Source organism: Equus quagga, chromosome 10 (assembly GCF_021613505.1).
Source record: "Equus quagga isolate Etosha38 chromosome 10, UCLA_HA_Equagga_1.0, whole genome shotgun sequence".
In the NCBI taxonomy this organism is placed as follows: Eukaryota; Metazoa; Chordata; class Mammalia; order Perissodactyla; family Equidae; genus Equus; species Equus quagga.
Window position 1 is genome coordinate 82,693,457 of NC_060276.1, and position 16,686 is coordinate 82,710,142.

General features: G+C 39.5%; 1 protein-coding gene across 3 annotated transcripts in view; it reads right to left on the bottom strand.

Moving 5' to 3' along the window:
• CLCN5 (chloride voltage-gated channel 5) overlaps nt 1–16,686 on the bottom strand; it is a 143,195-nt gene that overhangs the window by 24,476 nt on the left and 102,033 nt on the right. For 2 of the 3 annotated variants that reach the window (XM_046673205.1, XM_046673206.1), the window contains exon 4: nt 1,768–1,919. In XM_046673205.1, coding sequence (XP_046529161.1) covers nt 1,768–1,919 — 152 coding nt within the window. Of the gene's footprint in view, nt 1–1,767; nt 1,920–4,027; nt 4,335–16,686 lie in introns of those variants that run through there. The other variant, XM_046673207.1, reaches the window with a different exon arrangement.

Genomic DNA, 16,686 nt, shown 5'->3' on the forward strand with positions numbered 1-16,686 from the left:
TCTCCTTGTCAATATGCTAACTTCCACCTATGAGTGGAGTCATATAGAGTTCGTCTTTCTCTGACTGGCTTATTTCGCTTAACATAATACCCTCGAGGTCCATCCACATTGCTGCGAATGGGCCAATTTTGTCTTTTTTTATGGCTGAGTAGTATTCCATTGTGTATATATACCATATCTTCTTTATCCAATCATCAGTTTCTGGGCATGTAGGCTGGTTCCACGTCTTGGCTATTGTAAATAATGCTGTGATGAACATAGGGGTGCAAGGGACTCTTGGGATTTCTAATTTCAGTGAACACACGTTTTAATTGATTTTGAATTATTACTTTGAATAATTTGTCTCAGATGACACCTTTTTACTATAATGGGAAATATGCCCTTGTCATATCACAGGTGATTTTCACAATGTGAATAACATGTTGAATATGCAACTGATGACAAACTGAACTCTGAATTACAGATAGGAGAAATTCTAAAGCCATATGATTCTAACTTTTAAAGCCTGCATGATGAATTGATATGATAGATAGAAAGAATATGTATGTGAGTTCCCAAATAGTAGAAACTTTATGAAAAACATAGAACATTTTATAGAGATCACCTTTTTTAGTTATGGTAAGAAAGTTCAGTGGGATTATCACAAATCCAAGGATTACAAAGGAATTTCTCAAAACCTACACCTGGAACAACCTGACTCCTGGGTTCAGGTGGCCATGAGAAAACCAGCCAGGAGCCAGGAAAGGCTTAAGAATGAAAAATGATCTGAACCTGACTGCTCAGGAGATTCACTGGGCTCTGAGAGGAGGAAATTATGAACTCAGGAGAGAATGGGGCCAGCGTAAAAATCAAATTTTAAATTTGAAGTCACAGCAGAAATATTAAGAAAGAAAAAAATAACAATACCAACTGTTGGTTAAAGAAATGCCTTACCAGAAGATCACCTCCTGAATCAGGACGGCTGGGGCTGGGGCTCTACCTTTTTGATAAGCTCTCCATGTGCTCCTGACACAAACTACAAACTGCGATTCTCTGATTTAAATGATACACAGCAACAAGTTAAAGGCAAATGACCTTGGCAGACTGCTTTGAAAATTTTCACAGTACTTTGAAAAGAGAAAAGTGGGGAAATTCTCTTGCTAAACTCAAAAGAACCTGTGCCATAGCCATAAGTACCATCTATTACCTATAATATTAAATTAATATCTTTAATTTGAACTTGATTGGCCTTTTGGTTTTGTTTGAGTTGAATGCGTCCATCTGCTTTGGTTGTATGGTTGTACAGGAGCTATAATCACAAGGAGTTTACCTTCTATGCTTCAGTAAACATTAGGGATCTGAGATTTTTTTCTTTTATTCCTTTAAAAGGAGCCCATTTACTTTTTTTAGTTCTAAAAATCCTGCTTCAAAGGAAAACCATAAAAGGAAGATAAGATAGGGAATGAAGATCTTTGAAATTTATTTTGGTCCCTTCCACCAAGTCTGTTTTCACCTCTCTGCATAGGTATTTATACCTATTTGAGGGCTGCAAGGATCCTTTTCAACTTCTTACTATAGGAAGATAAATCATCATTAAATATAAATTCTTCTCAAAATCATATAGAAGATGCCTTAAAAATAAGTTAAAAAATAAAACCCTACATTGCCAACAGAAATCAGACTCAGCCACATCCAGGGCTTAAGGAAAGAATACATAAAGAATATATATTTTCAACTTCTTCCCCTGCTGCTTCCTAACACTTACTCATGTACCATCTTTCATCTTACCTCTCGGTGCCTATCCCGGTCTCGAGATTTCTCTCTCACCCAGTCAATTGTATTGAAATCATCATAGGTCCCCACACCAGGGATTGGCTCTTCCAAGAAGTCCATCATCCTATTTGAAGAACCTATTCCTCCACCATTGTATGACTTGTCCTCTGTATTGAACAGGAAACAGACATTAGTACTTCAGACACTCTGGACATTTTTCATACCTCCTGTCTGAGCACCAAAAGGTGAGCCCTTAAACTATCCTGATAAAGCAATATGGTGGGAACATACATCACATTCAGAGGTTTCTGTGGTCTAGGCACAAAATGACAAGTGTCTTAAGGCAGTGTGAATGGAAAGGGACAGATGAGAGTGACAGTACAAAGAGAATCAACAGGAGCCAAAGTGCAGTGGGAAAGGATTTATGAAACAAAAGATGGGGAGCTTGGAGTAACTTAGGTATCTCAGTTTCTCTTGTGGAAGGGAGACCAAAGGGTCAAAGGTCTTTGCAAACACATCATATCAGAAACCATTTTACATTTATATGGTAGTAATTCAATCCTAGGAGGTAGCTTTGAGTGGGGACTCCAAAGAAACATGTCAGGCTCTTCAAGAGTTAAGCTGGCTAGAATGTAGATATTTTCCTTCAATAGCTATAAGACTTTGATCCTTGATGTAACGGGCTTATAGAAACTTTTACTGAGTATGTCAGAACAGTCTAAGATTTACAGGTAGAGATTTAGGAACAGTGCATGGCTCAGTGATGAAATGTCCCTCTCTGATCCTTCAACTGAAACAAACATACCCATTTGCCCAACCATCACAGTCCTTTATCTGTTTCGCTTTTAGTGCTTCTATTACAATTAGTTATGCAAATACTTTATCTTCCTTTCCAGACTAGAATCTCTTTGAGGGCAGCCTATATCTGATTCATCATTGCCTTCTCCAGTGTCTAGCACACATCCAAGACTCAATAAATATCAGCTGAACCAAAGCTTGTTTGATGAACAGTGGGGATGAGGGAGAAGTATTCACACTCAGATGTTGTAGTCACACCAGGTCACTTAGTATGGCTTAATTCAAAATATTACCACAATCCTCTGGTGGAACAATGTTTCGCTATTTCGCTATTAAACACAAAATGTAAAACAGTATTCAGGAATTTATGCAAATATACACTGAGGGAAAATGCACAGTAATGCCATCATTGAACTCAAACAGCCAAAGCTCACATTTGCAGCATCAACCTTGGCAGGGACAAAGCTTTATCTAGACTGTTTGGTGATGAATCCCTCTGCAGAGAAGGCCAAAGGGAGCCTGAGCTGACCCCCGCTCCCCTCATCTGCATCCCCATCTTCACTCTCAACTCCTAACAGACAACTTTAGCACTCTTACAGGGTAAGTTTGAATTAACACCCAAGCTGTATCTGGTTTACAAATCGTAAGTCTTCCAAATACCTAATTCATCCTACCTTTTACAAGCAACACACACATTTGAAAAGAAAAGCTCTGCAAAATCCAAATCAAATCCAAATCATATTGAGGGTGGGTGGGGGTAGGGTCGGAGTGGAGGAGGTAAACCAGTTAATCTTAAAACCCCTAACCAAAGTCCTTTCCATATCTTCAAGCATACCTGGCTGTAAAATGGTTGGCTGCTGAATCAGCAGCCCAGCATTTCCTATCATGTCAGTGGCATACTGATAAAGATTAATGTTGGTGTGTTGTTTGAGAGCTTGGAGGGAAACAGCCAGCTAGGAAATGAGGGCAGAAAGAGAATAAAGTACATGGGGCGGGGAGAAACAAGCCGTTTCAATTCTCAAGACAAATGCTGACACCAACACAGGACACCAAACAACCAGAAATTTACTTTTTTAAAGCAGGTTCATGTCTCAATTGAATTTGCTCTGGTTTAAGAGTGCTCCTTTCAGGAAAATTAGAAAAGGATTTTGTGAAACTGGTTTTTAAAAGCATCCCACAGCTATCTAATGTTACACCATATACCTAATGAGGTCCCCAGCTCTAAGGATATTAAGACAAAATGAAGATCTGCAACAGCTTCCTAACAGGAAAGAAAGAATCCTATTACATCACTAGGTAACATGAGCACTGCATCATCCTTCTTTGTAGATAGTCTCCTGTTAGAAACGCAAATTGTCAGGCGGCTCTAAAAGAGCAGGCAGTGATTAGAATCCGACAACAGACTGCTTGTGATTCTCCAGATCCCCTTCTCCCTGGGGTCACGCTTCGGTCCTTGGCCAGGCTTAAGTCTGCTTACCTTCAATCACAGCTTTCTTTTTTTCTGCCTCAAGGAAGAAATAACCTTGGCGGCCCGCATTTGGTCATTTAGGTTGAAGAGCTTTTACAGAAGGAGCCCCAGTATGAACTGCCTTAGAGGAGCACTTGCTGCGTTCTCTGCCTTTCACAGCAACAAACGCCACCTAAAGAACCACCAGTGTTCCCAGCGGTCAGAATGTGATGTCACTGTTGGAATCACGTGACCAGACCCTTGGACCAGCCTTGGTGAAAGGAAGATTTTTAACCGAGCACAGAAGCCTTAAAGATGTAGTCTCATGTAAACAAATGCCATCAAACTGGGGGCAGTCGGGTCAGTTCAGAACACCGGGGTCCAGGCAAGTTTTAGTCTTCAGACTTCATTTAGCAGTAAATCCAAGAAGGCAAAATAGAAATATCTGAAAGCATTTAGAGTTACAGGGATCCTAAGCCAAAAGGGGAGAGAGGTAAATATAGAATAGGCTTTTTAAAAACTGCACTGGAGAGCAATCACATGGATAAACTCTCACAAACGTAGCGCTGAGTGAAAGATGCCAGACACAATAGAGCACATAACATGATTCTGTTCGTGTAAGTTCAAAACCTGGCAACCCTAAAGGACATCATTTTAGGATACAAAAGTAAGCAACCACATGACAAAGAGAAACAAGAAAACGACAAAAGCAAAGGCAGTAGCTACCCAGAGGAGAGAGGAGGTCGCCATCTGGAGGGAGCACATGGTGAGGGTGGGGTTTCTGGAATGCTGGTCATTTTTCTTGATCTGAGTGGTGATTACCTGAGTGTTCACATTATAATTATTTTTTAAACTGTATACATATGTTTTATGTCTATGTACACATCATAATTAGAGAAAAACATGAAAAACTGAACTGCATATGAATTTACTATACAAGGTCAGTTCTTGAATAGCACCTAGAAACTTTGAAAACCCAGAATATGGTCTAGAAAATGAGTCGTTTCTTAGTATTAGTGCTCTACCCAGAAAGCAACATCAAATCTGATCTCATTAATCCAAACTGGGTAAAAGTAGCTATTTCAGCCATGAAAACAGATTCACTACCATATTTGTATTGTTCTAAAGGCTTTCCCTTCCCCAGCTCTATGCTGAAGGCTATTCTTAAGCAGGTCTTAATTAATTGTGCAATAAAGCCACTCCAATAAAGTAGAAGAAAATTGCCTTCTCCCACTTCCTAAGTGAATCCACAGGGCAGCTACTGTTAAACATTAATCCAGTCAGTGTGCTCCAATAATCAGCCCTAAACGTAGGGCTTCAAAACGTTGTGACTACTCTCATCTATTCTTAAGGCCCAATACATCCTGAAAGGTTAATATGACAAAACCTTATGAAGTGGGAGGAATTTCATGAAACCCATATGCTTTTAGTCCGATCCATCATTATTATAACATCTCAGTCTCTTGATGAACTAATCTAGCATTAAAGAGAAGAATTAAAATGGAGTGGCAACTGATAGTATTGTGGCAATCAACTACAATGCTTAAAAAGCAAAAGCTATTTGTGGCCCAAGTGTGACTGTCTCATACAATTACACTTTTGGAAAAGTATGCATATCTTACTTAAGAAGGATGACATGCCCAATCTCATAAGCCTCCTTCAAAGACATTCTTTATTAAATAGGATTCTCTCTGTAGTATCTGAAGACTACTACAGAATTCGCTTACGTTATCGAATAAGGCTTACATTATCTTATTAGATTATTTACACTCCAAGGTACTATCTTTTTTGGTACCTAAGAATGTACAGTTCTTCAATGTACAGTGACTGGATTATATAACTGTCTGGTGTTAATAACTTTCGATGACAGTTCGTATGTTTTTCAAATGCTACATCAGGGCTTCTACGGGAGAAACTTTTTTATTCCATGGAAGTTTACTTCCTTTGAAAACTATAGGGCTGGTAGCTATGGCACAGTCCTCATATTAAAATGAGATGCAATTACAATTCAGGTTAAGAAATGAGGCACAGGTATTAAGGAATTGACATGTTATATTTCTTTTACTCTTTTCTACACCCCTATTCTCTTCTCTGACAAATTTGTAATCTCTAGCATATGTTCATTATACAGACTGCCAGGTGTAGGGCAATTGATATTATTGTGAAAATGAGACAAAGAAATGCTTACCGATTTTTAATGCATCCTATGATAAAAACAATAATACAGTTAATACTTGGAGACAAGCAGAGTTATCTTTCTAGAACGCAGATCTGATCAGATCATTTTCTGATTTCTAAAATGTCAGTGGCCCCTACAACAATGTTTTTAAAACTTTCAGCATAGTAAGACCATTTAATGGGCATTTGGCACAAGTGTGGACCAGGAATTTTAAAATATTCATCATAAATTTTAGAAGGGAAAAAAATAAAATATTTTAAAATGCATAATAATAATAATGATGATGACAATGGTATTTCTCCTATTTTAGGTTCATCAATGAGAGGGATTAAATTGTTTGCACTCCTTCATGGAGGCACCTATATCTGACTTGATGACAAATTGCTTAAGCTGTGGGTCATATTCCACATCCAGTTGGTTTCTTTTCTTAGCATTTTTTTTTTACTTAGTAGAAAGAAATAGTGAATTCAGAAAACTTAGTTAAGAATGGCAGCAGAGATGATCCCATTCAGGACCAACTACTGAGGTACAAAGAAAGTAATAAAATGCCAAAGGCTTTTCACAAGAACAGTGTATTAAGAGTTAAGCTTCTGGTGTGTAAATACTCTGCCAAGGAAGAAAGAGTAAAATTAAATAATGACCCTAAATGTCAGATTGGGGTACATAGATAAGTCTAGATTTCTGCCTGTTTACGAAAAAAGAAAAAAGCAAAACTTAAGTTTTGAAGGCACAGGTGTGCTCTAAGTTATATACAAAATAATTTAATCCTCTAACAGGATAATGATTCAAGTTAAAGTACAATTAGATCTCAACTTGAGTGATAAAAGAAAAGCTCCCAAAAGGCTAATTTGCATTGCTTGAGTCTGGGAAAAACGTACAGAAAACTAGTCAGAAAAAGGTCAACATTGAAAGAGCTTTCCCCGTAGGTTACACTTAGGTTTAAAAACTTCACAATGGGTCTTTAGAAACACACTGCTTGAATGAGGAGGCATATAAATGAATGCATTTAGCTCATTTCTCTTTATGGAAACCACTTTCGAATGTTTTTCTAAAAATCACATGATGTTTAAAACTAGAAAACCCTTTAAAATACAAGAAAAGAAATTCTGACTTGAGTATAATGTTTATTTCAATCTCTAACCAACATGCCATTAGAAATTTACCTGGGGGGCTAAACAGTAACTGATTAAGTGAACTAGTTAAACACTAACAGAAACACAAGGGGAAAGAGGATAGAAAGCAACCTCGTGCACAGACCTTGCAGTAATGCTTCGGTAACATCACAGCAGCCTAAAGAAAGCAAGCAGCACTCAAAGAGATGGGGCAGGGCTAGAGGTATGTATCTCAGGACTTGAAAACAGTCTCATTTTTTAAAATGTGTTTCAGTTTTTACAGAGATATATTGTGTTTTTGCAAGGCTGGAACCACATCTACAAAAAACTTCAACACTCTACCTAGTAACATCAGCAGATATTTATCCTGTGGTCATTTAAATTTTACCTTCATTCAACAGCAAGTACTAAGAGCCCACTATAAGCCACTTCTTACTTCCATACCCTCTTCCTGTCTTGTATTGGTTCATCCATTCTAGATCTCCCAATAAGTCAGGAACTCTTTCACATTCCATTCTCCTCTATGTTTGAGAACACTTTGCAACTAAAGCCCCAATAATTAGGCAACATTTTTAGGACCTTTCTATCAACCTGTGCCTCCATTTTGCTTCCATTTTGCTTTCCCACCTACCCAAACCCAGTGGCTGAAAAGCAAATGTTGGTGGAGTAGGCCTCTCATCCCCTGGATAGTATCACGAGATCAAGTTATGCTTGAATATACTATTTTAGTTTGGCCCCTGGAACACTTACTCAAGGCAACTATTCCACTGGTGCACATCTGTAGTGAAATACCTCCATAGCTGTAGATAAATAACTATTCTTTCCCGAGGACTCTCCTCTCCCTCAACACTCCCCTAAAAGCTCCCAAACAAGTTCCCATGATGTAGCAGCTGGAACACCAAGAGGCTCCAGGACACCGCCCAGAGCTATGTCTGACATCTAATCTGACTGGTCAGTGCCTGTGTTGTTTTGTGTGTCACCCCTGCACTCATTTCGTTTAGGGACTGACTGCTTTGGTTCCTGCTCATAGCAGGTTAAAACTTGAAGTTGTCTAAGAGGCAGGAAAGACACCAAAGAGGAAACTCTACCCCGACTCTGCTGAAAGCTAGACAATAAAAGAGGTAGTGAGAGATGTAGGTAACAGAACTGCAAAAACTGCAACAAATATACGATATACACTATTGAAATGAAGTTTGAGGGTTATGAGAAGTATACAGGAAGGTGGGGCATGGCAGAAAGGGATAGGGAAAAGCCTTTCGAAACAAGCATGAATCTAGATTCTAATACCACCCTCGGACTCCTTCTTTCCTCTTGGATACAGCTCTGTCCCCACTGGGTTGTATACATTTGCTTGCAAGTGTAGCTGGAGTGTACCTTTTATGCCTCCTACTCCCAGCATCTGCTCTAACCTGGAAGTTCCTGACCCAACCCACTTTCATTATCAGCGGAGCCAGGGTGCTAACTGCCAGAGTTACCAGAGTTAGGAAAAATAGCGTGAGGATTATGACTTGGTATCTGCAGACTCCCATGGGACTAGAATGCCACAAAAATCAATGTAGAACTGGAAGGAAAGGGGCTAGACTTGACAAAGTTGCTGAGAGGGTTGCCCACATAAAGAAAATAGCCCTCAGCTCCATTACTTGCTCTTCACTCCTTCCTTTTCAAATTTACACATTTGTGGGACTGAGAAGAAGACTGGGGAATGTAATGGGTAGGGAGAGACTGCCCTAAAATGCACATTACATACCACAGTGTTGGGAAACCCTTCGGCAAGCACGATCCTGTGTAATAAACAGTAATCATTGTTTTAGAAGCAGTAATTCTCCAGTTCTTCTGGACTACATCTGCATTGGTTTCTCTGTACTAATCTCCAAAAGGAAGCTGGGAACAAGAGATTAGCAATTATTCTTTGGTAGGGGAAAAACTTCAAGAGAGGAAATACCAATTAGGAGATTCTTCTTGGATTCATGGCAATAGTGTGATGTCATGGACAGAAAAATGAGTTAAAAAACATATATATAAAATCTAGGAATTGCACTTAAAGAAACACTTGTACCCGTGCACTCCAATATATATATGTTACTCACTGCAGCACTGTTCATAGTAGCAAACAGCTGGAAACAATGAAAGAGTCCAGTAATGGGAGAATAGCGCAAGGAAAAAGGTAGACTGATGTGCACTGAAATAGAAAACTCTCCCAAACATATTTGTGAAAAAGCAAGTCACAAAATAGTAAGTAGAATGTTCTTTTTTAAAAGTGTGTGCCTGTGTATTAACTGGAGAGAAAAAGAATAGATTTTTTCAATTATTTCATTGAGGTCATAATGGCATATAGCATTCAAAAAGAAAAAGAATTGAAAGGGTCCTATTGAATTATTTTAGGGGTTATCTCTGGAGTGGAAGTAAAGGAGGGACTTTCACATTTTATATACTTGTGTATCGTTTGACTCTTTAATAGTGAAGGGTATTTGTGTGTTAGATAAGTGGTTCTAAAAAGAAAAATAATGATATTGCAGCTAGAAGAGTAGAGACAGAACATGGCAAAGGGAAGACTTCCATTCTGAGAGGCAGACCACTGGGGTATTTAGAAACAAAGCAGGTGACAGTTTCTGGAGAACACTAGGAGGAAAGCACCGAGAGGAAGAAGGCTTCCTAAATTTTTAAATGAAAGTCAATGGGAATAAACTCTTTGTTATCAGATTTATTGTCCAGCAGTGAGAAGATATGGGTTCCAATTCCAGCTCAACAACTCACTAGTTGTGTCACCTTGGGCAATTGCCTTAATCTCTGTGAGTTTCAGGTTCCCCATTTGTAAAGTGAGGGGGTATTAGCATGTATGATTTTTAAGGTCTGTTCCAACTCCCATACTCTATCATTTTAGCATTTTTGGGTTATTTGTACATTGCAGTGAGTGACTTTTGAGAAGACCTTAGCTTTGAGGAATTCCAAATGATATTTTGATTGCATAGTTATCTGAGAACACCAATCCTTAGAAAAGAAAAGTAAGACTCAGCTTATCAGTGACCTATATATAGGACAACCTAGGACCCAACACTTCTGGCATATGGCTAACTACAGCTATATCAATATGGCTACAGTACCTGTGGAGCACCTGCTAGCCAGAGACCCAGAAACATCCAGCACACACTCTGAAACATTACAGCAAACTTTTCCTCTTCTCCATGCCATAAATCAAAACAAAGTAAGGTTAAAAATTATCTACTCAGGATTTATAGTCCTGCCAAGGATCTCTAAAATATTTTTTTTCCTTCAAGAGGGAACCAAAGTGGTTTCACAAATTGAAAAGTAAATGGGGAGTTTCCAGATTCAGTTCTGGCAAGTAAAAAGCGTAGAGGTTGTCACTCCCATCCTTACAACAAGAAAAAGCTGGACCAACTAAAAAATCAGTAACTTCTCTTGGACCCACCAGAGAATTGAGGTTGCAGGGGAAACTGCAACCCTAAAATCTGAAGAGACAGTCTTATCCAAAGAGACACAGAGAGATTTGCTTACCTGTAGTAGAAATCACTGGAATCATAAACTGGTAGAGGCACTTAAATGGCAACTTTGACGGAATTGCTGAAGGCTGAGTGTGGACTTGTGTGAGAGTAAGAAACTCCTGAGGTCGACACTTTTGTAGGCTCTATCTCTAGGAACCCCACCAAGTTCTCACAGTGAAGAAATGAGAAAGATCCCTGCCTGACCTGGCTCTGAAGAGGGGAGGGGAAAAGTAATTGTGAAATACCCCAGAGCTTTCTCTATAACAAAAGCCTATGCTCCAGGGGAAAATACTTTGCCTGAGCCTTATCCCAGTTGGGGAAAGAGCATTCCTCCCATTCCAGCTGCCCACCACCCTAGCCTTCTTGTCTCACCTTGTGGGGGGAAGCATAGTCAACAGGGGCCTGAGCTTCCAGGAAATGGATTGGAAATGCTGCAGTCAGGGACAGGAGCAGTGGGCAGGGAGAACAAAAAGCTATACCACTAGACTAAAACTTGTGAAGGTCACAGCCACAAGAGACACAGTCCCAACAGACACTGAGATTTAATCAGAAGACTATAAAATGACCTGCTCCTGCATACCTTATCACCATACCAATAGGGCTCCAGTATAATAACAGTGGATTACAGCTGAAAGAACAGCAAGACACAGATTCTCTCTCAAGGAGTTGTACTTAAGGAAACTCAAAATCAAGATGGGAGACAAAACAAGGACACTAGGGGAGTTTATGCCTTTGGGACCGATAGTTACACCAAACATTAAACACAGTCCAACTCCTAGCCAATTTACCATAAATCCTAACACAATGGAATTAAACTAGAAATCAATCATAGAAAAATAGCTGGAAAATCCTCAAATACCTGGAAATTAAACAACACACTTCCAAATAACCCATGGGTCAAGGACGTCTCAAGACAAATTTAAAAATATTTTGAAGTAAACGAAAATGAAAATACAACATATCAAAATTTGTGGGATGCAATGAAAGCAGTGCTTAGAGAGAAATTTACAGCATTAAATGCATATATTAGAAAAGAAGAAAGATCCAAAATCAAAAGATCTGAACCTCACCAAAGAAGATATACAGATGGCAAATAGCAAATGAAAAGAAGGTCAGCATCATTTGTCATTAGAGAAATGCAAATTAAAACAATGAGATACCACAACAAACCTATTAGAATAGCTAAAATCTAAAACACTGACAACACCAATTGCTCATAAAGATATGGAGTAATAGGAATTCTCATTCACTGCTGGTGGGAATACCAAATGGTACAGCCACTTTGGAAGACAGTTTGGCAATTTCCTACAAAACTAGACAGTCTTACCATATGATCCAGCAATCACACACTTACATATTTGCCCATATATATATTTGACTTAAAAACTTATGTCCACATGAAAACCTGCACAAAGATGTTTATAGCAGCTTTAGTCATAATTGCCAAAAGTTGGAAGACACCAAGATGTCCTTCAGTAGATATGTGCATGGATAGACAAACTGTGGTACATTTAGACAATGGAATATTATTCGGCAATGAAAATGAATGAGCTATCCTTCCACACAAAGATACGGAGGAACGTTAAATGCACTTTGCTAAGTGAAAGAAGCCAACCTGAACAGTCTACATATTATATGATTCCACTTATATGATATTCTTGAAAAGGCAAATTCATGGAGATGAAAAACAGATTGGTAATTGCCAGGGGCTCAGAAGGGAGGTGGCTGACTAGGTAAAGAACAGGGGACTTTTTAGGGCAGTGAAACTATTCTGCATGATACCGTAATAGTGGATACATGTCACTATGCATTTGTCAAAATCCACAGAACTTTATAGCAGAAAGAGTGAACCTTAATGTATGCAGATTTTTTTAAAAATCCCAGGATGGAATGCATAATGTGACAAATGAATCTAACTATATTACACATTTTTGAAACAACCTCACTGAAGGGGTACAGGAAAAAGGTGCTGACCCAAACAATTGGAAATGAGCGGAGTCTATAAGACTAAAGGCAAAAGGAATTGTGTATAAGCACTGTACTCTAGTTGACAAAGTAGTTTCCCACGGAGGGTATGGATTAACAAGTTGAAACCACTAAACACATACACTGGAAGTGAACTGTTAAATAATGAATGGTGGATAGTGGGAGCCAAGTTTCTCACTCCCTGGAGTGGAGGTATATACACGGGTCAGTATACACACATATATTTCCTTACTGAGAGGCAGAGAGGACGTGGAAGCAACAAGACCCTAGTAGCAAGGAACACACCTCACACCCAGATCTTGGTTTCTAATATCATTCTCCACTAAAAGGAACCAGGACTCCTTGGAGAAATGGCTGATTCTAGGACTGAGGCAGGAAACAGATAACATGGGCCTGGAGTATATTGTGGTGCCAGAAACTAAATAAGTGCTCAATTAAGAATAGATCTACCATATGATCCAGCTATGCCACTGCTGGCTATTTATCCAAAGAACTTGATAACGCAAAGGCATAAAGATACTTGCACCCCTATGTTCATTGCAGCATTATACACAATAGCCAAGACTTAGAAGCAACCGAGGTGCCCATCGAGGGACGAATGGATAAAGAAGATGTGGTATTTATACACAATGGAATACTACTCAGCCATAAGAAATGATGAAATCTGGCCATTTGTGACAACATGGATGGACCTTGAGGGTATTATGCTCAGTGAAATAAGTCAGAGGGGGAAAGTCAAATACCGTATGCTCTCACTCATAAGTAGAAGATGAAAACAACGAGAAACAAACACATAGCAACGGAGATTGGATTGGTGGTTACCATGGGGGAAGGGGGGAGGGCAAAAGGGGTGATTAGGCTCACATGTGAGGGGATGGACTATAATTAGTTTTTGGGTGGTGAACATGATGTAATCTACACAGAATTCAAAATATATTATGATGTACATCTGGAAGCTATGTAATGTTATAATCCAATGTTACTGCAATTAAAGATAAATAAAATAAATAAAATTAAAACAAAGAAAACCCCACAGTGATAGAGGTATATCAAAAGGAAATAGAGCCAACTGAAAGAGCTCCAAATGGCCAAAGCTGAAAAAAATTTGAACAAAATAAAGTATGAATTACAACCCAAAGTATAAAACAAATATGAGTCCCTACTGACATAAATAAGTGAAAAAACAAATGGGAGAGAACAGACAAATCTCCCATGCAGAACAATTTCAAATAATTTCTGTAGATATTTCACCCTCAACGAGGTGGAGTGTAACCCCGTCGTTCTTGAGTGTGGGCTATGCAGTGACTTCTTCCCAAAGAGTACACTATGGATAGGATGAAAAAGAATAACTTCACAGTGGAGAAAGCTGACAAACACTACCTCAGCTAGGTGATCAATGTTAACATCAACAGGGATAAATCATATTGACAGTATATACCTTTGTTACGATATGATGAGCATGGCACTTTACCTCTAGTCTTCCTCCCCAAAACCCATAACCCCAGTCTAATCATGAGACAAACATCAGACAAATCCCAATTGAGGGACATTCTACACTTCTAGCGTATGTGTATAGTGGTTTCAAACTGTTAACCCATACCCTCCGTGGGAAACTACTTTATCAACAAGAGTACAGTGCTTACAAACAATTTCTTTTGCCTTTAGTCTTACAGATTCCACTCATTTCCAGTAATCCTCAAAACTGTCAAGGTCATCAAAAACAAAGAAAATCTAGGAAACCATCATAGCCAAGAGGAAGCCTGAGGAGACATGATGACTAAATGGAATGTGGTGTCCTGGATGGGACATTAGGTAAAAACTAAGTATATCTGAATAAACACGTATTTTAGTTAAGACAAAAATATAAATAAATGGGGAAGAGTTTAGGGGGCATAAACTCTGAAATCTGACCAGGTATTTTCCTATTAACTATCCTAAAGGAAGCCTTTAAAGCCTGTGAACATCATCATAGGCCTCATTTTTTTTTAATTTTTTTATTTTTCCTTTTTCTCCCCAAAGCCCCCCGGTACATAGTTGTGTATTTTCAGTTGTGGGTCCTTCTAGTTGTGGCATGTGGGACGCTGCCTCAGCATGGCCTGATGAGCAGTGCTGTGTCCGCGCCCAGGATTCGAACCGGTGAAACCCTGGGCCACCGAAGTGGAGCACGCGAACTTAACCACTAGGCCACGGGGACGGCCCCCATAGGCCTCATTTTTAAGGGTTCAGGATATAAGACTGGTACGCTTTACGGCCCCATGGAGCTTTTGACACAAGCCACTTTTTTTTTCAAGCTCAAAAAGCAGCAATAACAATTGCTGTTATCCCAGACTAAGTGTTTAGGGAAGTTTGAGCATTATGAGGGTGATAGATTCCGAATTCCCTTGCCTTGTCCTCCCAGCACCATCCACACAATGGTGATTTCAGCTGGGAGAGCCTAACTGAAATGACCATGGTAGGCTTCTCCATGAGCTAGAGCCCAAGATGTTTTCCGTTTCTGTCTGGAGGAATACTATGATCTTTTTTTACAGTATGACAGAACAAACAGAACTGTTTCACAACTTACTTGGTGGATTTTGTGCACTGTCATGTTTTTCATTTTATAAGAGTTTTTTTCTTTCCCTGGGACATTGGGAGATTATGCTGAGGCTCGCAGGGGTGGTCTGGGCGCGTTCTCACATGCAAGGGGGACATGGCTTGCTCCTACACTGCCTGGGCTTTGAAGTCATCTGTGACGCTTCTAGTTTATTCTCCGTATCTAACTGGTTCTATCGATCCTCCTGAAATTTCTCCAGAACTTATTATTCCTTCTTCTCCATTCCTGTTGTCTTAGCTCAGGCCTTTTGATCTTTTGCCCAGACTTTTTAAAAATAACAGTTTAACTGGCCTTCCAGTCTCCAACCTACTCTTCCCCTGAACCGTCCTTCACACTGCCATAAATTCTCTAAAACATAAATCTGGTCATATCATTCCTCTGCTTTTAAGTCATTTGATAACTCCTTGGTTACAAGATAAGGTCCAAAAGCACAATCTGGACCTTGCCTAGATTTCTAATTAGATCTCCGGCTGTATCACCTGCTATCCTACCTCCTGCTGCAGCTGTCACCACACCCACCCCGGGAGCCTCAGAGCTCAGACACACAGAGTCTGCGTCTCTTGAATACAAAAGCCTCCCTCAGTCTGCTGTGCCTTTACCTGTGTTGCTCTCCCTGCCAGGAGCGTCTCCTCATTCGACAGTTAGGGAGTAGTAGCAAGCCACGCTAGGCAGCAAGACAAGGAGGTGAAGGGGAGAAGGGAATTGAAGAGCATTACTAAAAGAGTACGGTGCTGGGTTCATATCCGGGTGCTCCATAAACACTGAATGAATGAATACATGAATTGCTGACCATGAGGTCCAGGCTGCAGAGGCAGGCAAGTGAAAACAGATGGACTATGAGAATAGCTCTGAATTTTTGCCTGTTACTCAAACCCTTTTCCTATTTCCCTCCCCCTCACCATCTTTCAGATCTCCATGTTTATGTTTCTTCGAATTTACAGACTACTATAGCACTACCTCAGATGCATTTAACCACACCATACATAATTTATTTACTCATTCCTCATAAATCAATCCCTGCAGCCATCTGGAAAACAAGAACCACTTCTACTGCCTTTCAAGCTCCTCTTAACCAATCTTTTTAGTACGTGCTGTTGTGTCTGGTACAAAATGTAGTATTTTACGCACAGTTTCACCACCCAATATCAAGGGCCTTATGACCTTTTTTCTGTTGTTGTTGTTGTGTTTATTAGGCAATCCCATGTGAAAACATTAAATAAAGTAAGAACAATTAAAAATCAAAGCAAGGAAATTATATCACTACAGAGTGTATAAGTGAATTGATTTTCCTGTGTGGCTCATGGAATACAGCCTCACTG